Source organism: Carcharodon carcharias, chromosome 10, assembly GCF_017639515.1.
Source record: "Carcharodon carcharias isolate sCarCar2 chromosome 10, sCarCar2.pri, whole genome shotgun sequence".
Taxonomy (NCBI): domain Eukaryota; kingdom Metazoa; phylum Chordata; class Chondrichthyes; order Lamniformes; family Lamnidae; genus Carcharodon; species Carcharodon carcharias.
The window spans coordinates 120,446,145-120,467,514 of record NC_054476.1 but is presented as its reverse complement, the minus strand read 5'-3'; the positions used below and the strand labels follow the sequence as shown (position 1 = coordinate 120,467,514).

General features: G+C 38.7%; 2 protein-coding genes across 3 annotated transcripts in view; one reads left to right on the top strand and one right to left on the bottom strand.

The window, feature by feature from the left end:
- Positions 1–11,581, top strand: part of vkorc1l1 (vitamin K epoxide reductase complex, subunit 1-like 1) — a 59,254-nt gene extending 47,673 nt beyond the window's left edge. Inside the window, exons 3-4 of one of the 2 annotated variants that reach the window (XM_041197164.1) lie at positions 3,552–3,610; positions 11,125–11,581. In XM_041197164.1, the coding sequence (XP_041053098.1) occupies positions 3,552–3,610; positions 11,125–11,163 (98 nt within the window). In that variant the 3' untranslated portion in view covers positions 11,164–11,581. Of the gene's footprint in view, positions 1–3,551; positions 7,288–11,124 lie in introns of those variants that run through there. The other variant, XM_041197163.1, reaches the window with a different exon arrangement.
- gusb (glucuronidase, beta) overlaps positions 7,905–21,370 on the bottom strand; it is a 29,946-nt gene continuing 16,480 nt past the window's right edge. Inside the window, exons 8-12 of the mRNA XM_041197162.1 lie at positions 20,346–20,492; positions 20,114–20,198; positions 18,769–18,945; positions 17,269–17,404; positions 7,905–10,384 (exon numbers count right to left, since the gene is read on the bottom strand). Of these exons, the coding sequence (XP_041053096.1) occupies positions 10,245–10,384; positions 17,269–17,404; positions 18,769–18,945; positions 20,114–20,198; positions 20,346–20,492 (685 nt within the window). The 3' untranslated portion in view covers positions 7,905–10,244. The remainder of the gene's footprint in view (positions 10,385–17,268; positions 17,405–18,768; positions 18,946–20,113; positions 20,199–20,345; positions 20,493–21,370) is intronic.

Sequence of the window (21,370 nt, the reverse complement as noted above, 5' to 3'; positions counted from 1 at the left end):
TTGAATTTCTTTTCAATTCTGTAAGGGCCACCAAATCTTGCATTTAATGAATCACCTTGTACTGATAACAAAATTAATACTTTCTCTCCAGAAACAAAGCTGTGAGTTTTAGCTTTCTTACCTGCCCTTAATTTTATCATTTGCTGTGATGTCTATAACTCTCATGCTCTGTTCAATCTTTCCCTGAAATTTGGCACATAATCCAGTAGAATAGTTTCTGAATTTTGACCCACCAATTTCAGTGGTGCCCATACCTCATGACCATAAACTAGTTCAAATGGGCTAAAACCAGTCGATGCATTAGGTGTGTCTCTAAAAGCAAATAACAAAAATGGAATTCCTGTATCCCAATCCTTTGGATAATCCTGGCAGTATGCTCTCATCATAGTTTTTAAAATTTGATGCCATCTTTCCAAAGCTCCTTGTGACTCTGGATGATAAGCTGTTGACTTAAACTGTTTTATCCCCAAACTGTTCATTACTTCCCTAAACAGTTGTGACATGAAATTTGACCCCTGGTCTGATTGTATTTCCTTAGGTAAACCATATCTTGTAAAAGATTTAATTAATTCCTCCACAATCCTCTTAGTTGTAATATTTCTTAAAGGTACTGCTTCAGGAAACCTGGTAGACACATCCATTATTGTCAGTAAATACTGATATCTGCTTTTAGTCTTAGGGAGGCGTCCTACACAATCAATCATGACCCTGGCATAAGGTTCTTCAAACACTGGCATTGGGATTAAGGGCACCAACTTAATCACTGCTTGTGATTTTCCTGTCACTTGACATGTATGACAGGTTCTACAGAATTTGACTATTTCCCTACGCAATCCTCGCCAAAAAACCCCCTCTCTTTTCCTGTGTTTTCCCAATTCCTAAATGTCCCCCCATTAGAATTTCATGAGTAATCCTCAGAATCTCATTTCTGTACCCTAATGGGATAACAATCTGATGCACCTCCCTCCAGCTTTCATTTGCTGAAACATGATCTGACCTCCATTTTCTCATTAAAATGTTTCCCTGAAGGTAATAACATACTGGAATACATTTTGCTTCTGCTTCTGAATAAGCTTTCTGATATAACCGTTTTAATTGCAAATCATTTTTCTGTAACTCCACTAACCTCCTTGAGTTAAACACTTCAGCTGAATTGTCCTGCATTCCTTCTGCCTGAACAATGCTATCAAGCACAGTGCCAGCTAATTGGATTTCGTAACTTCATCTTGCCTTTTGAAATGCCTGCCTGCCTTGTTTATCCTGTTCTTCCATATGAGCCTTTGATCTCATTACAACACAATCAGGAAATTATCCAGGATGTTCCTTCTGTAATACCTCTGCTGAAAATACTTCTGCAAGCTGCTTAACTACCATAGGCATCACCCACATTTGCGATCCAGCTATTTCATTACCCAGAATAAATTGAACCCCTGCAATAGGTAATTTTTCCACCACTCTAACTATAACTTCACCTGTCCTCCATTTGTTCTTTAAATTTATCTTCCACAGTGGAATAGATTTAGTATCTCAATGAACCCCACTTATTAGTACCTGCTCCTGCAATACTCCCTTTGGACAACAAATATCACTATCCCACAACATTAAGGATTGACTAGCCCCTGTGTCTCTTAAAATTTTAACGTATTTACCTATGAAAAATTCACAAGATGATTCAAACCTGAGACCTTCCTGGTTGTCCATTGCTCAGTACTATAAAGTTTGATTTTTATTTTGTTTTTCTTCCCTTTGTTTTAGCCTGGGGTTACTGCAACCAATTGTAGCATCCTGCGTTCTAAATTAGCATGATGGAACTGTTGCCTTTACTGGCGTTCAACATAAGTTATCCATCTAAGGGTAGTAGGTAAACTGCAGCAAAAGTTAGAGAAAATCATTCAGCAGTTCTTGGTTTCCATATGGTCCAAAGCCACCCAAAACGACTTGGCTGCAGCTGAGCTGTTGTCCCTCTTCTATTGCTTCCACAAGATTCGGAGTGCTACAGGTTGCTGGCATTTATGCCAGATTGTCAGGAATTGGCGAGTTGGTGCATTTCTAGCCCCAGTTCAAAACATTTACTTGGTCCTGAATTTTCTAAAATGGTGCAACTGGCAAGTTTTGCCAAAATTTATACTTGTCTTCCCGTTAATGAGTTATCACAGGTCAACAACTTAGTTATATAGAAACATTAACTCCATCGGGCATTTCACAGGGGTGCAGTCAGACAAGAATTGACAGCAAGCCAAAGGAGGAGTCGTTGGAACATGTGACAAAAAGCTTGGTGAAATGGGTTAAGTTTTAAGTAGCATCTTAATAGAGAGAGGTGGTGATACAGAGAAGTTTCGGGAGGAAATCCAGAGCTTGGGCACAGCTGCTAGTAGTGGGGGATGCATTAGAAACCATAATTCAAGGAACAGAGCGTTCTTAATGGGTTTTTAGGCTGAAGGAGGTTAGAGATGGGAACAGCAAGGCCATTGAGGTATTTTAACACGGATGAGAGTTTTAAAATCGAACCAATGTAGTTCAACAAGCACAGGGTGAGGGCTGAATGGGACTTACCATGTTAGGATAGATGCAGTAGTTTTGGATGGCTCAATAGATATTAATTTAATTCAGTAAAGGTGCTTTCTAAGACACAGAAACCACAATTTACATCTCCAAGTGAGGAAATAATTGCCATAAAACACCAGAAGTGTAATTTTGGACTGAAAATTTCTGATGTAAATTTATAGTCTGTTCAGAATTGGTGGAAATTCACGTGTACTGCATTTTTGCTTTGGGGGGCAACGGAATGTTTTGGCGGAGCTTTTGTGAAATTGGTGTAAAAGATAGAAGAATTTTGTGCGCAGTGTAAAATATATGCACTATTTATACCCAAATTTCCTTCATTGCATTGAAAATCCATTATCGTGTACTTATGCCATTGTTTGGCACAAGTTTTCAGGAAACTTTGTATATCACTTCACAGCCTATGAACACTTCATGTGCAGAAACTTAAGTGTAGCTAACCTTTGGTTGCTGGAGTATACGTTATTGGAACACTTGTTCAGTGCTCTGGTTGTTCATCAAACTTTGTCTTTGGCCACCTAGATCAGTTTCATTAGCTTTCATTCTAGTATACTTTGTATGCATGATTGTATGTACATCACACTGGCAGGAAAATCTGATTTTGGGTTGGGGTAATATGATGATATCAGCAAGAACATTCCTGAATGCCTAAATCATTCTTGGGTGATATTCCAAAGCACTAATCAGTTTCCTTGGTATAAACATCACACTTCTATGGAAATAAAGTAATCTTAGCCATTTTTACTATTAATTTCTTGTTAAACGTTATAATCTGTGACATTTATTCAGCTTCTTGAACATTGGTACCATGGGTTTATTCAGGAGAATCTACTTGTGGATTGTGGTCATTATCAATTCATAATTTATTACTGCAAGTTAGCTTTTCAAATACGGTGACATTTATTTATGCAAATGTAAGTAAATATTGAAGCCTTGTATAGAGAGGAAATACTTCTGTTTATGAAATAACATTCCTCTCTTTCTTGCAGGTATGACAGTGAGTGCAATGGCTGCTTTAATACTAATGACGACATCCATAGTGTCTGTGGTGGGTGCACTGTATCTAAGTTATATCCTGTACTTTGTACTGAAGGACTTTTGCATAATCTGCATCACCACATATGTCCTGAACGTCATTCTCTTTATCATCAACTATAAACGACTGGTTTACTTGAATGAGGCCTGGAAACAGCAACTCCAATCCAAACAGGAATAATCTAAATGATTTGCAAACCTAACACCTGGAGAGCCTGCTTCCATTTATGTCTATTTGGCAGTAATTTTTTTTTTGAGAGAGATGTATATGATATAAAGGAAATCAAAATCATTGAGAACCAATTTTTTTTAATTGAATACTTGTTGTGTGGGACCCTGGACTTACTTTGGTTTATCTTCCCTCACATGAAGATTAACAGACAAGCCAACTAAAAGCAAGCTTTAACTGTATTACACATTCCTTAGAAGATCTGAATTCTGAGAAACTTGCATACACTAAGTGGCATTTGTTTAAGCATTCCCTCCGCCCCCATCTGATAAAGTAAACTGCGTGTTAAATTGTGAATGAAAGTGCCTTCTGTTAGAGGATTTTTTTTTTAATCATATACAGGTGTTTTATATTGCACAGGAAGTGGCTAATAGGTGTCCTGGGTCTTGGTGCTCTAATTAATGGGTCTGGAAATTGTCCATCTTGGTTGAATGACCTGATGTGAATGTTGCAAGTCCAATTTCTTCCAGTATAGTAGGAATTTGTCACATGTTGGATGGTATCCTTACACATAAAAATGCTCAGGTCCTCTCGGCCTAAACTTTTTCTGAGTGCATGGACGATTTTAAAAGGCCAACAACTATGCAGTCGCAGCACACCACAAAGGTACTTAAACTAGCACAATTTGCAGTGCGGGAAAGCTCTCGTCACACCTTGCTAGGATTTTAAAAAAGATGCTTCAGAGAATCTAGTGGTTCATTACCAAAAGTTTTAATCTTTACAGGTTTGACTAATAATTGGGCCAAGATTTCATGTAAAAAGCATGTCTCTTTAAAATTTAATACCTTTTAACAGAAGTTTAAAACTACTTGTGTTGCACTTCAAGAAATTTTGATTTTGACTGCTAGTTTACTATTTATTTCAGTATTTTAACACTGCTGCTACTAATAGAGCAGCATCCTGACCAAGACAATATAAATATGTGGTAAACCAGGCCCATAATGTTTGAAAAATGGACCTTGTTTAAGGGACCCCTATTCAATCTGATTGTGCTGCATACCACTTTATTTTTATTAAATAGTATTTTGTTTATATTGAGATTTTCAATAGGCTGAAGCCCTTTTTTTTTCTCTAATGTATCACCATTGTGCCATGTTAATTAATAAGGAATGGTTGATATTTTCAAAAGCATTTCTAATTAAATTATAGCTTATTAATTAGTTGTGTTGGCTGGGTGGAGGTTTTTTTATATAATAAAAATAAATGTTGATAACAGGCATTAAAGGTATTTAAGTTCAATCTGACCTACCTAAACTATACTTAGATATATTTGACCACTGCTTGAACAAAAAATCCTATCTTTCATTCTATATAAATGCCTGCTGTTTATAAATTGAAAAATGTGATTTCACTCAACATTGGTTTTAGAGCTATTTTGTGGAGGGCTTGTTTAATCCCAATACCTCATTTTATTCAGATAGACAATTGGTCAGAATATGTTTTTGCCTGGCTTTGAAATATGCTCGCTAATGTGGTTCAATGCCTCCTTGAGTATTACTGGAAGAAGTTATAGTTATGTGTATTCAGTGTGTGATGGTGTACTGACCACCATTTGTGCTTTTAATGAGAGCTTTTGTATCCTTACAGCAATGGATACCAGAGTTCTCAGCTAAAGGTTGTGTCCCCAAAGCTACTCATGTTGAATAGTTTGGTAGCAAATTTAATAGCTTTTTCTAACCTGATATAATTATTTATATCAAGAAGCATTCTGGGCCATTGTGCTAGCTGATATCCTAACAGCCTTTTGAATTTCCCAAATAGCTTATGACTTCACTAGCAGGAGGTTATTTTAATTTTGTGGAACCACCTTTTGAATTGGATTGCAAAAAGAATTAATTGAAAGTATAATGCCAACTTAGAATTGGTAACTATTGGTTCATAGCAGTATTTTAAATAACATTTTCTCTTGATACTTTTAAAAACCTAATGCCTATGAACCAACCTACAATAAAATGCATCAGTGTTAGTATACCTCAGACTGTGTTCATATGCACAGGATCCATCTGACATGACTGAAATTTATAGTCACCCAATAGGTTATATCAATTTTCTTTAAGACTATACTGTGCCTACTTGTCCATGTAAAGTTGTATTTAATGGATGGGGCAGTGCTTTTGATCAGTGGATCAGGCATCTACTGGTAGAAAAATCCTGTTCTGTCAGACAACTTTATATTTGCAAATGAGCATTTGTTATGTATATCTAATGCAGAATGATTTTAACTTAAAACTTAATGTGTAGGATGTAAACTTAGTAATTTATGCAATCAGTATTTTCTCAACACTAAACTGGCTGTTTTTTGTGCCCTTACTAAATTGGATTGCTTTTTTATTAGCTGTTGCACTGTAAATATTTAGTTGGCAAATGTTAAAGTCATTACTACATTCTTCATAGAATACAAATAATTCAGAGGATGTTGGGTACAGTTAAAGCTTGTCTAAAAGGATTGAATCCTGGACATGGAGGAATTGCCTTTATCGTATCTGTGCTCATTGAAGCTGCTGGTACAGTAAGTTACCTGAAGTCTATCTCTTTCTGAACTCCAGAAGACCACTGAATGCTATTGTACTATTATTGTGACATTCCTGTGACCCAATAAGCTGTAAAAAAAAAAAAAAAAAAATTCCAAAGGAGTTTACTGATACTGTAGTACTGAAACTTTATATCTTGGCTGTGGACGACACTTATGCTCATCCTTGATCCTATTTTTTTTGAAGTAAAACTATACTAGGTAACTGCAATTCTACATATGTTTGGTGCAAAATAAGTTTGATATTGGTTTTTAGCCAATGCTTTGGGCTTGGTTCAAATATTTTAGTTTGTGCATCTCCTGGTGTTAGGCCTTTACTAACAACAGAGAGGTGGACAAATTTATGTCAGAAGTCCAGTTATATTTATCCTTCTCTTCTCCACCACCCCCCCCCCGTCCCCAAACCATAATTAGTTTATATTGCACTGTCTAGCATGAAGCCCATGTTTACTGCTCATGATGTACTGTAACTGAATATAACTAGATTCATCCCTATTGGTACTGACCTATCACTACTTATTAGCAATCAATACAGGCACGAGCAGATCCCTAATTTAGAAGCAGCAAACTAAAATGGTTTTTGTTACAGTAAGTCATTGTCTATTCACTATGAAAGTGACAGGGTGACAAATGCTCTTTATTTTTGTAAACTGTATTTAGCATGGCAGAAGTACTATGTTCTTGATCTGTATAATATGTTCCATCAGAGTTATTTATTAATGCTGCTTCAAGCTCATGAGCACATGTGTTTAAAAAAAAAACTTAAGGTGGACTCTGGGCACTGAATCCCCTTCACAGCCACAGATGAGAACGGTTTTATATATAGGTTCAGGACTATGATTTTGCTAAATAGCAAAAAATTGTAAATATGTATGAATGTGTATTCATTGCACAGAATTTTTGGTATGAAATAAATGTAGAATCTACATGAGGTCTTCTGCGATTTGTGAGTGCTGATTTTGTTAATGAATGGCAGGAAGGAGCAATCCATTATAATTTCCTGCAAGTGAAGCTCAAATAGGATCCATGAACTGAGGAAGCCTACTACAGGCATCAGTACTTGATGTTCTTGTCCTAATGCTTGTTTACAGAAAATGGCAATATGTTGAAATGTGGATTAATAAATACAGATGCAGTACCTCAAATCTGGCATCCTTGCGACTGAGACTGTGCTGCAGTTCGGGCCATGCTGAGTCAGGTGGGGTCAAGGGTTGCATGGTGCATGGGATAGTTTGGTATGCAAAGCTGGTAACCAGGCTGGAGCCACATCGCACCAATGCAGCACTTAGCCAAATTGTCCAAGTAGTTTTTTTTTTGGTGCGGGGAATATTATAAAATTATCTGGTTTTCAGCTGAATTTGAGGTACTCTACCTGTATAATAACCAACTATAAATCTGTTCTACTTGTGCTAAGATGTGAATGGAATACAAAAAAAAATACTATACAAGGTCATTACATTGATGCCTACAAACCAAAAACCTTGGATGATTGTTCTTTACAATTGATTTAGTCCATTGTTGATTGTGATGCAAAACTCCTTCCAGATGTATATAAAAATGAACTTTATTAATTTCAATATTAGGCCTATACTTAAAAGTAGAATTTTTCTAAGTAATTCATCTTAAAAAATTTCATTGTCTGGTCAGCTAAATAAAACTTAACTCATTCTAGAAAAATTAGGAACTATGGATAAATTGCACCAATTCTGGCAGTATATTAAAAGTTTTACATATTTCATGCACTTCCTATCCACATTACAATGAAATCTTGAACATTTATAATGGAGACATTTGTCTAAATCATGTCGCCGGTGCAGGACACGATGGGCTGAATGACCCCTTCTACACCGTAACAATTCTGTGATTCTGAGATATGTTAACATTTTTGTAAGAAACCTTACAAACATTTTCAAAACATGGTTTCATATACTATTTGGATTTTTGCTTTTTCTGGAAAAGCATTCTCTGTAACTGAAATTTCTAATGTCCAAAAATGGTTTTAAACATTAAAAAAATTTTCATATTGATATAATCTCACATTCAAAAACCTGGACCAGGCATTTTTAGTATATGCACATTCTGTAGCTCTGACTTAAGTTTTTCAAACCTGGTTGAAGTAAAGCTATAGGGAAATGGTTTAAACATTTAAAAAACTATAAACCACTAAGTATTAAGAGTATCTTTCCATTTCCTAATTTGAATTCAATTTTGAAAATTGAATTTTGAAGTAAACAGTCTCATTATTCACCTGTTTGTTGACAAAAATGTAAACATTCTAATTACTGACACCAGTGAGAGAGGGGGGAGGGTGGCCTGTCATTTGAGTTCTTTTTAAAAAAAACTTCACTGGTATATCTTGCTGTGGATTCTTGGTTTCAAAACATAAGATAAAATGTTATTTATAAAGTAAGACTCATTTATATTTTTCACTATATAATGGGACAGTTGCAGGATTCAATCCCCAAAGCACCAATTATAAAAAAAACCACTTTAATAAACAAATACTTGTAAATGTGAACAATATCCCCCAACTCACCAGAAGCATTGACTTTATGCATTTTTAGGATTAAATGACAAAGCTGGAAAGGTCTGTCTGCAATTTCGATTTTTGCTGTTCAGCCAGGTTAAAGAAAAAAAAATTGCATTTATAGTGTTTTTCATGATCACCTGGATGTCTCAAAGCGATTTTTACAGCCAATAAATATTTTTGAGATGTAATCACTGTGGTAATGTAGAAAATGTGGCAGCCAATCTACACACAGCATGCTCCAATAAACAGAAATGTGATAATTATATTGGCCAGGGCATCAGGAAAAACTCGCCAACCCCTCTTCAAAAATAGTGCCATGGAATTTTTTTTTTACATGCTGACATGGTTGGGCTCTACAAGGATATTAATATCACACTTCAGAGTTGTCATGTTCTCCTTTTGAGATTGGTAATGCAATGGTTACCTTTCAAAGTCACCTCAAACTAGGTGGTTCAGACAACATTCGGTTAGATTCTTATCAGGGAATGACTTTTGTACATCTTTGCACTTAACTGCTAAGGATTTAATGTGCCTGGATTGATTAGCAAAGATCAGATGCCCCTGCTGTCACCAACATGAATCTTTCAGCTTGAATTTGAGTGCTGATTGGTGAGAAATTATAGGCAGCGGCTTGTATAGCCATTGTAAGAAGAGACTATTTAGCAGTATAATTGAGTTGAAGAAGTTACATAAAGAATGAAGTATTCATTGAAGCATCTGACATACCGGATACATATATAGGATTGGGATTTCATTTTAATATTACCACACTTCATATTCTGTTGATAATTTAATACAATTTTTTTAGAGTTGTGACATAATAGAATTAGTGTAATTGGGAATGAGCATTTCATACTTAAACTTGAATAGACAAATGAACACTAGACCTATTCCAGATGTTTTTTTTATTTGTTCATGGGATGTGGGTGTCACTGGCCTGGCTAGGTCAGCATTTATTGCCCATCCCTAATTGAGAGTCAACCACATTCCAAATGAGTCTCCAGGCCAGACCAGGTAAAGGACATTAGTGAACCAAATGGGTTTTTATGACAATCAACAATGGTTTCATCATCAGACTTTATTGAATTCAAGTTCCACCATGTACAGTGGTATTTGAACCTAGGTCCCCAGAGCTGTTAACCCTGGGTCTCTAGATTACCAGTCCAGTGACAATACCACTATGCCACCTCTCCTGACTAGAGAGCAACTTTGATAGAATTCTAGGATGAAAGTACTCATCTTCAAAGCAAGTTGAGGAAATAAATTTACTATCACTTAGGAAATGTTCTGACAAAATATTCAATTTCCCCATGATACAGTAGTACCAATCAATGCAGTTTCTTCTGTATTCTCAGCAGCTACCAGTGATACCTCAAAGGAATGTATTTGGTCTCATTTGCCAGTTTCCAGTAGCGATTCCGAAGAGTGAAAGCAGAAGATTTAGGTTGTCTCTGACGAGTGAAGATCCCCTTTTTGTTCCCATCTACCCGTGTAGTGCCTGCAAACAAATGAAGGCCTTGATTTAAGACAGTACATTAAATATAACCTTCCAAAGAAAATAATTGTGCTTGCATCACCTAGTACTGCTTTCATTCCAACACTAGCTTGTATATTTAAAATAAACCATGTGAAATATTTAACTTTACAGAAGATCAATTGCGTTTGAACTAGTTACAAGTGGACTTGACAAGCTCTTGAAGACATGTGTATGGTATAAGCTTGTCTCAAGCCGTTTCATGGATAGATGGCATCGTGGATGGCTTTATAGCAGAGGAATTTATTAAGGGAGTAGGGAAGAGTAGAATTAAAAAACCCTTCTTCCTTAGTCACTTTCTTATTCCATTTTCTTATCTACATTCAATAAAAATAAAATGGAAGTTTTTTTTTGTGCTTTTCTATTCTTCAGCATCAACCTAGATGATAGTTGTTGGATTCCTACGACATGAAAAGAAATCCAACACTCTTCATTTATTGCTTTTTTTTAAAAAAAATTGATTTTCTGCTGAACCAAAACAGATGGCTGCTACAAACCACAGGGTTGGCCCTTTGTTCTGGGAACTATGACCAGGAGTTACAAGAACAAAATAATTCTTCACTCAGCCTGTGGAATCTCACACCTCATTGTACAGACCCCTTGTAATCAACGAAAACAGAGAAAATGCAGATCACAAAAGAGAGAGATTGAAACACATTACACTGGGTGAAATGCTAATAACCACTTTGTCTCTCTCTGCTAAGGAGGAACAATGGAATTCTGACCAGAAGCACAGAAACTGATTGTTAAGCTACAATTAACCATTAATGCAACATGTCACATCACCCAAGCCTCTGGCCTTTTTGGACAGTTTTAACAAGCGAGTCCACTGTTTAACATCCAACTGATGAACCACCAAGTAGCAGCCCTCCAGGCAGAACAACCGCCTGCTTCTCAAGCCTGCCTCTGCTGGAAGATTTCCTACCTTCACCTGCAGAACCAACCCAATCTGTGTACCTACTTAATTTTGTGGTATCAGCACTCACTGTAAAGTGAATCCTACAACTCCCAGTCTCAGCCAACTGAACTTTAATTCCTACATGAAATTGGACTCTAACTTTGGCCACTCAATCTCACGAACTAATAACCTTTGTAGGTCTTGTACTGTTACTATCCATTGTTGTAAAACTCCTTTTTCTATTCTCCCCCCACCCCCCCCACCCCACCTTTGCTGTGTGTGTCATGGAGGAGTGGGAAGTTGCTAACGCTCCTCCCCTGGATTTTGAATGCGAAATAAACTGAGTTAATCATAACGCGGGTTTGCTGTGGGTTATTAAGTTGGATCATGCAAGCAGTGGGTTTGAGAAAATATGCCACTGCGTACTTTAGAAATAATTCAAAACACCTTTTGCTTACAGTCAATTGGTGAGAGGAAATAAATACCATTTGCCTGTCTCTCTTCTGTCTGTAACATTCCAATTCAGGTACCCAGTGTCAACATCTAGCACTTCTCAAGTTGGGTATTCTTTAAAAAGATGTTGGGTGGACTGTTCCATTATGCCTCAATATGCTTCAACTCCTAACTACTGCACCAGTGATATTTTTCTATTTCCCACACTGGCAGCCTCTGACAATTTAATGTAGTATTAGTAGCCCAAACTCACATTGGCCAATTTTGTTTAATGCACAACCTGTGATGGAATACTCTCCACTTGCCTGGCCGAGTGCAGCTCCAACCAGACACGAAAGCCAAAGCAGCCCTCCTGATTGGTGCCCCATCCACCACTTAACATTCATTCCCTCTACCACTGGCAGTAGTATGTACCATCTACAAGATGAACTGCAGCAACTCGTCAAGGCTCCTTTGATATCACCTTCCACTAAACATACCAGAAAAGGTTGGAACTTGTCCAATGAAGTGTAAATCCATTTTTAGTCTCACGAGATCTTAATTACTCCCAAGGAACCACTCACACTAAAAAATTACTAGGTGTGGAGTCTCATTCCTTCAGGGTTTAATTACTGTTGGATTTTTAAAAGTAAATGTTATTACTTTTTCTTTCTCATCTCTTTATCCCATCTTTCTTTCCCTCTCATTTTACTTTCTGTACATGACCTTACGTTGAATTAAACTTTCCAACCTATACTTCCTGATTTAAACTCTGCATGCCTGAGGATTCTTCCATCTAGATGAGGAGACACATTGTTGCTTGCCCTATTTACACATGCCACAGTGGTCATCAGACTAATCCTGCAGCTCACTACCTGACTTGGGCTCCAGAATGCATGGTTCAGTTAATGGAAACTGCTTTTTTATTGGGAATGCTAGTTGGAATTGTTGGGGAAAAACCCAAACGGTATATTCCAAATGCAAATGACATAGTAAGCCAGAACTCTACTGGTGCACAATTTACATAACTCTGTTTTCCATTAATGCTAAGTGCTTAATCTACAGATAATTTCTTCCCTAACCTAATGTGGCAAATGGTGCTGGGGCTTGATTAATGGATCTGGGCTGAGTAAATTGGAGCCAACCATTGGCATGCAAAATGATAGCTGAACAATGGGCTACCTTCAAAGAAGAGGTATTTTGGGCACAGTCGAGGATGGTTTGTAGTGGATCAGTGTTGGAATCCTTGCTTTTCCAGATACATATTAATTTCCTAGACCCTGGTGTACAGGACACTATTTCAAAGATTATGGGTGATACAAAACGTGGGAGGATAGTGTAGAATTTCAAAAGGACATAGATAAATTGGTGGAATAGGAAGACAAGTGGCAGGTGAAGTTCAATCTGGAGGAATGTGAAGTGATTCATTTTGGTATGAAGAGCTTGGACTGACATTTAAACTAAAATGCACAACTTTAAAGTGGGAAATGAGCAGGTGTTTATTCTTTTAACCAATAAAACAAATAAACAAATTGACAGCCCCTTAAAGGGACACCAACTAAAAGCAAAAACTTCAGCGGAAACTTAGCAAAGTTATACTAAAATAATATTTTTGGAGCTGATGACGCACTCCAGTCCCTGCAGCACCTAGTGGTTGTGGAAGGCCTCAAGCACACCAGCTGACACCGCGTGCTCCCTATCCAAGGACACCTGGACGCAAACATCATCATGGATGAGGGGGCAGATAGTCGGGGTGAACGATTCCCTCAACCACCCACTGCCTGGATCTGTTTATGTCCCCACCTTTGCCAGGCAAGGCGTAGGCTAATATGGGGGTCTTATAATCTGCCCTCCCTCCTCTGCACTGGGTGGCCAACGATCAGGAGTGTGGGGCTGACATGCTGCCAAAAGTCAAGCAGCAACCCCTAAATAATCAAAAAGGGGTTTCAACTCTGACAACCTACGTACAATGTGGAAAAAGGACTCCAAAAGGCCACGGAAAATACAGGTGGCCTGGGAGCTCATGAACCATCTTAACCTTACATTGCACGGAACTGCTGGGTGCAACACTCCATGCCAAATCCCCAATGGAAAAAGGGAGGACTCCCATATAGAATGCCTCCCACCGGGGGCCCCCACCAGCTCCGGCTGGCAGGACGGAATGCCATTGCATGTCCGGATGGTTGATGAGGGTGTGGAATTGGAGGGTGTGCAGCAGCCCATACAGGAAACCCCTCCATGCAGAATGGAATGGCACCAAGTGGATTTCTGTGAGACGGCTCAAATTGTGGGGCTGAAATTTCCTGAGGGAGGTTTCGGGACCCGGGGCCAATGTGAAATTCCATCTGAATGGGGGTCAGTTCAGACAGGAGTCCCCCGCACGCTTGAGGTGCCTTGACACCATGCATGCAGCCAGGGCCGAGCACCATGGTTTGAGAGCCCTGGATGGTTTTGGCTGCAAGCTGGACATCTACTGACATATAAGTTCCATTGGCGACATCCAGCCAGCTCCTCCACCATCCAGTAATCATATTCTGGTTACCCCAGCAGCCACAGCTCTCCTGCCATCTGTAACAAAAAGACAAAACTTTAAAGGAAAGTTAATCAAATTAATGTTCCCAGAGCTGATGATGCACCCACTGGCCGCAGAAGGCCTCAAGCAGAATGACGGATGCCGTGTGGTCCCTCCCCAGGGATACTCAGGCATGGACGTAACCATGGAAAAGCGGCAGACTGTCAAGTCCAACAACCTCTTCAATCATCTGCTGTCTGGATCTATTAATGGTCACCTTGGCTAAGTCCAGGAGCAGATCCACAAGGAAGTCCTCTGCCCTGCCCACGCCCCCGTCCGCACCAGGTGAACAAAGATCAGGATTGTGGGGCTGAAGTGCAACCAAAAGTTGAGGAGCATCATCAAACAATCAAAAAGAGGATGCATCCTCAGACAGTCCATATAAGTGTGGAACACTGTCTCCTCAAGGCCGCAAAAACACAGGCGGCCTTGGACCATCTTAACCTTTTACTGCATGGGACGTCCGCATGCAACACCTTCACATCAAATCCTAGATGGTAAGGGGAGGACTTCCATGTAGAGAGCCTCTCGATAGGGACCCCCGCCACCTCCGGGCGGCAGGACCAAATGCCACGGTGTGTCTGGACAGTTGACTAGGCCGAGGAAGTGGAGGGTGTGCAGCAGCAAGCCATACAGGAAACCCCTCTATGCAGAATGGAAAGGCACAGAGGGAGTTTCCACGAGACAGTTCCGATTGTGGGGCTGAAGTTCCCAAGGGACGTTTGAAGGCTGGGTCATTGTGAAATTCTCTCCGGACGGGGGCCAATTCTGATGGGAGTCCACCGCGTGCGTGAGGTGCCTTGACACCATGGGTGAAGTTGTGGCCAAGCACCACGGTTTTAGAGCTCTGGATGGTTGGTTGTGAGCTGAACATCTACCAACGTATCAGTTCTATTGGTGATATCAGGCTTGCCCCCCTGCCATCCAGAAAATCCCAGATTCTGGTCACCCCAGCAGCCTGAGCCCTCTCTTCCGCCAGTCACATGAACCTGAATTGGAGGAGGACCTGGACGTAAATGTGCACCAGTCATTGAGAGCACAGATAATAAAGCAAACAGTAACCTAGGGGTTTAGTAATAGGGGCACAGAGTACAACAGCAAGGTGGTTGTATTGTATAGGACACTAATTCAGCCTCAATTGGAGTATTGCACCCAGTTCTGAGCACTCCACTTTCAGAAGGATGTGAAGGCATTGGAAAGTGTGCAGAAAAAATTCACAAAATTAGTTCCAGGGATGAGGAACTTCAATTTTGAAGACAGATTTAAAGTAATTTGTAAAAGAGGCAAAAGCAACATGAAAAATGTTTTCACACAGCGAGTGGTTATGGTCTGGAATGTACTGCCTGAGAGTCTGGTGGAGGCAGATTCAATTGAAGCATTCAAAAGGAAATTTAAAAAAGGAAGAATGTGCAGGTTTATGGGGAGAAGTTGGGAGAATGGCATCAAGTGAATTGTTCATTTGGAGAGCAGGTGCAGACACGATAGGCCTCCTTCTGCGCTGTAACCCTTCTGTGTTTGTGATGTGGAGTCTACATGCTGATTATTATGTGCTGTTTGACTACAGAAGGTATCACAGCTCCAACCCCTGTTCACATGTGAATAGACATGCACTAACAAGGAAAAGCAAGATTGCAAGATGTCTGCAAAAGTAGAACTATGCTTTATTCCTTGCATGAAAAGCTATAGGAAAATCAATACTGCATCATTTGGAACAGCCCAGATTTGTACTTCACACCCCTTTACGCCTATAAATGTTACCAGCAACTAATTTGTAACTTAGTATTTGGAAAAATTTGTTCAAGTGAAAACATATGCCAGCGGTTTTAAATAAACACGATTAGCTGATGCAGGTAATTAATAAAGAATCTATGTTATCATTAAACAATGCAATATATTCAAGTCTCTAGAGTACCAAACTCAATTAAGTATTTCACATGAAGCTAGTAAATTCTTGTTACAGACTAAGGTTGTCAGTGCTGTGGAGCACGGTGACTTCATGCACACAGCTTAATGACAAGTTTACACAACATTTCTTGTTGCCTTGTACATTGGATTGGTCTACCTTGAGACAGGTATGTCAGTCAGTATTCTTTTCCTTTTTATTCATTAAGCGTTTAAGTCTATTCTCCTTCCCAGTGGCTTATTTTTATTGCCAAATTTCTTTCCAATTATATTTCCCCAACTCTTTTCTTTATACCAAAATAAAACTTTGCCAAGTGTTGTGTAGCAAAGTAAAATTCCACGTCAATTCTCCATCCAAAGAAATAAAGGTTAGACTATGCAAATAATGAAATTCAGAGAGTGGGGTGGGGGGATAAAACTTTAACATAAATGCCGACAACCTTCCCCCAAATGTAGTCTGAGGCAAACAGGCCAAGCTCCATGAACATTCCTACTTTTGGTGTTTTCTCCCAATGCTTCACAAACCCAATTCATCGAAATAAGTCTGACATTATCACACAAGCCATTACCCTGGCTTAGCCTCTCCAGCATAACGTGTATGAAGTATGCACGTGTAACCAGAAACAAATGCAACAGTCGTAAAATCAGACAATTCCTTGAAGCCATCCTGTAGGTCCAGATTCTACCACTCCCTCCCTGTCACCTACACTACTTTAATAAAACTACAAGAGAACTCCCATTGAACAATTCTGAGGTTACACCTCAGTTAAATATGGAGGTGCTATCTTAAGTGTTTAGCCTGAGAGAAATGCAAACAAGTCAAGCATCCATCACATATGAATATTGCAAAGTTTGTGTGATCAGTCAAAACAACAGAAAATTATGATACATTACTTATACAAAAGCAAAATCTTACAAATGATGGAAATACTCAGCAGGTCAGGCAGCATCAACCTGAAACTTTAACTCTTTCTCCCTCCATAGTTGTTGCCTGACCTGCATATTTCCAGTATTTTTTGTTTTTATTTTAAATATGTTACTTACTTTGAGCAGTCATGAAGTCTGCAAAATTCCAGATTAGTTCTCCAATCAAGTAGTGTTTTCTTTTTTCATCAAATATCATAAAATAATCCTGCATTACAGCCTGCTGATACTCTTCTGTAAACATTACTGGGGGATCCTAAAAACACAATTGTACATAATCATCTAAAGAACACATCAACATTAAATCTTATGTACAACATGCACTTTGAAAGTTATTTCTATTACACCTGCTTGTCAAACTTAAACTTTTTCGAGTCATTTCAGCTGTGTCTCCAGAGCAGGTGATATCGCTTTTTCACAGCTTCACCCATCTTGTCTGTTTAAAAAATGAGCTCCCAAGTTGCCCATTTATTTTTCCCTTTCTCTCTACTCAGATAGTCTTACCCCACCCCATGTTGACATTCCTTAGCACTTCTACAACCATTGTAGTCGCTGCACTGTTTTAATGGGGATGTTCCTACAAAACTGGGATTGAATTATAGATGTTAATTGTATATTAATGGTGTTTAATTATATGCAGGTTGGGGGCGTTAACGTGAGCAGATATACTGTGGGGTAGTTGAGTTAGGAGGTAAATAAATGTAAGAGACTAAGTAAAGATTAGCTCCAGTATCATCCCTTACTAACTAGCTTTCCGGGTGAGAACAATAGGTCCTGATTTACTAGTAAAGTTATTTGAAACATCCTGAAATTGTGTTTTGGGCAAATTGTGTAAAATATTTATGAATATCTATGCACAGTTTGTAATCTATTCAGCATACAATTTACAACAAGCTTTTACTGTTAAGTGCATAAAACAACAGGTGATACTCATATAATTTAGTCTACTGACTTAACAGCCAATGCAAACAACTAGATGTATACCACCATTCCCTTCTTCCCACTTCAGCTACTTAATTTTGTTATGAGCGAGCACTTAACACCTTAAAACTCCACTGCCTTTATCCCTTCCCACTCGTCTCATCCCTATCTTTGCTGACCTGCATTGGCTCCCAGTCCCTCAATATTTCAAAGTTAAACTTTTCATCCTGGTGATTAATTCCCTTCATAGCCTGCCCCTCCCGAGCTCTGCCTTCTTCCTGCCTCATCAATGGAGATTTGGCCATTAGTTGTCCAGGAGCCATGCTCTGGAATTTCCACCATAACCCCACTCCCCCACCCAAAAAAAACCATTTGCCTCTCCACCTTTAAGGACTTCCATAAAACCCACCTCTTAAACCAAGCTTTTGGTCATGCTAAACATCTTTGTCTTACTATGCATTATTGTCAGGTTATAAATACACCTATGAAGCCCATTGTGACCCCTTCTGTATGAAATGGACAAAGTAACTCCAACCGTTTGCATAGAACCATAAATGCTACCACTAATAAAAACCACCAAGATGCACAACCATTACAGAAAATCCTTAGCCTTTCATTTCTAACTTCTTTTTGTGCAACTAGTTAAACTAGTACTGGGTTATGTACAGCCATGCAATTGTTGATGCTTCCTGTACTTACATTGTGCAGTCCCGCAACTGCATCTGCTCCATATTCACTCTGAATAATTGGTTTTTGGTATTTGTTGTACCAGCCCTCAAACTGATTGGCAAGTTGTAATTGAATGACCTCCAATTGGCCTGGATCATGGTACCAGGAAAAATAGCTGTTCACACAAATAACATCTGTGTACGGCATCTGTGAAAACATAACCAAATTTTCACTTCTCCAGAAATGGTGTTTTTCCAATAGGCAACTTGCAATCTGACAAATTATTGTATGTTTCAAAAATCAAAAACGTAGTAATAAATTTTCATTCAGTACTTCACTTGGGGATTTTCAGAAGAAACAAAATTCCGATATAACATAACCAACAACCAGGATATAACTAAATCAGCGTGACCTGCAACAAGGTAAATTAAGAAAGGCAAAAAGCATGAGAGTAAAATTTTTACACTGTTTAAAACATGGATAACATTCAGTGTGTCAGACACCTATGCTTTGATCCAGCTGGCAATCACCTAAAAAGGAAAAAAAAGGTGAAGATCATCGTATTGTCATATTATAAATATTTTCCCCACAAACTTATCGCTGACAGAACTCAAGGCCACAGCGAAGTATTGACAGAATTTGTATCAGATTTGGAGGGGAAAAAAAATGCAAAGAAAATAGTTTCTCCCTCAAGTTGACATTAGCCCCACAGTACAATTATTCATCATTTGCTGAGCAGACTTCACTTTCTGTAGTGACTTTTTTACAGTTACTCACAACTTTGTTATCCTTGTAGTTGTGTTTTCTTTTACTAAGGTAACAGGCCTCGTTAGATTCATTGCTTTAGTAGGCATTAAAATTATGCACAATGTTTGTTAATGAGAAAAGAAAAGGCATATTGGGTACATTATATATTCTCATTGGAGTGTTGCTTCACAGACAGACCTGCAAAAGGAACCTTCTCTTAGCATGGCTAAAATACACCCATCCCACGAGCAGTAAATTTACGTTCCAAATTAGCCACCGCAAATTTAGTAACTTTTTTGTATTCAACAAAAGATATAACAGTGCTCAGCAAAAAAAATAGCCTTTTCCTTTTGGACATCCATGTCAGCATTAAACTTTCCTAAGTCAATTTGCACAGAATTGTGAAGCTGCCTTTCCTTCCAGCTCAACACTGTACACTGCACATTGTAAAAGCCTGGCAGGGCCTGAAGCAAAATTCCCCAAAGTATTAATAATGGGATAAAACAGACCAATCTTTCTCTGGTTCGTCAGGTTTTCAGAAATCTAATGTGTTACAAGTGTGTTAAACAGGTTCAGCATTTGATCAGACTTCATTTTAAGTGCTGACAATCATTTGCTAGTTACTCACGGCTTTGTCATCTTCATAGTCGGTGTCTGTAACAAAGGTAACTGGCCTGGTTGGATCCAGTGCTTTAGTGTAGGATATTAAAGTCCTGTTTTAAAAAAAGGAAATATAAACAAAAAACACGTTATATATTTCAATCATAAATAGATTCCATAAGAAAGTTTAAAATATGCTCCTGAAATATTCATGATTTTGAAGTTTAAAGCATTAAATCCTTATAATGCACTGTTCTTACTTGAAGTAGTGATTTGCCTGTGGTAGTCCAGATGCTGGTTCATTTGCTACAGACCACATCACTACTGATGGCCTGTTTTTATCTCTGTGCACCAGCTCCTCCATTACAGTTAAATGATGAGTGAGGGACTTATTTCCAAAGCTCAGACTTAAAAAAAGAATTGTAAAAGGTTAGCATTAAAGTTAGTGAATAGCACTGGCAACCTGTGGAAAAGGATATTTTTTATAACAGTTGTTATCTGGGTCAATGATTAATAATGATTAAATAAGTTGAATTATGTATTTACTAGGGGCATTCATGATATTGTCAGACATAAAATCAATGATTATGTGCACATTTGCGTGGAAAGTAAATCTGCGACCCTGACGAGTATTAACATGTTCATTTTTATCTTTAACCTTTTATGAAAGCTCAGGATATAGCACATAATTGGAACTCTCCTACTGCATGGGTTTTTAAATTCCGTCCTGAACATGAGCAACAGGCCCAACTATGTTAAATGATTCTGAGAACTGGGCTAGGATTAATGACGCTGGAGTCATACCGAGCACAAAGGAAGATGGTTGTGGTTGTTGGAGGTCAAACCATCTCAGTTCCAGGACATCACTGCAGGAGTTCCTCAGGGTAGTGTCCTAGGTCCAACCATCTTCAGCTGCTTCATCAATGACCTTCCTTCCATCATAAGGTTAGGAGTGGGGATGTTCGCTGATCTTTGCACAATGTTCAACACCATTCATGACTCCTCAGATACTGAAGCAGTCCATGTCCAAATGCAACAAGACCTGGACAATATCCAGGCTTGGGCTGACAAGTGGCAAGTAACACTAGCGCCACACAAGTGCCGGGCAATGACCATCTCCAACAAGAGAGAGTCCAACCATCACCCCTTGACTTTCAACGGCATTACCATTGCAGAATGCCACACTATCAACACCATCAATTGACCAGAAATTGAACTGGACTAGCCATATAAGTACTGTGGCTACCAGCTGAAGTCAAAGGCTACGAATCCTGAAGTGAGTAAC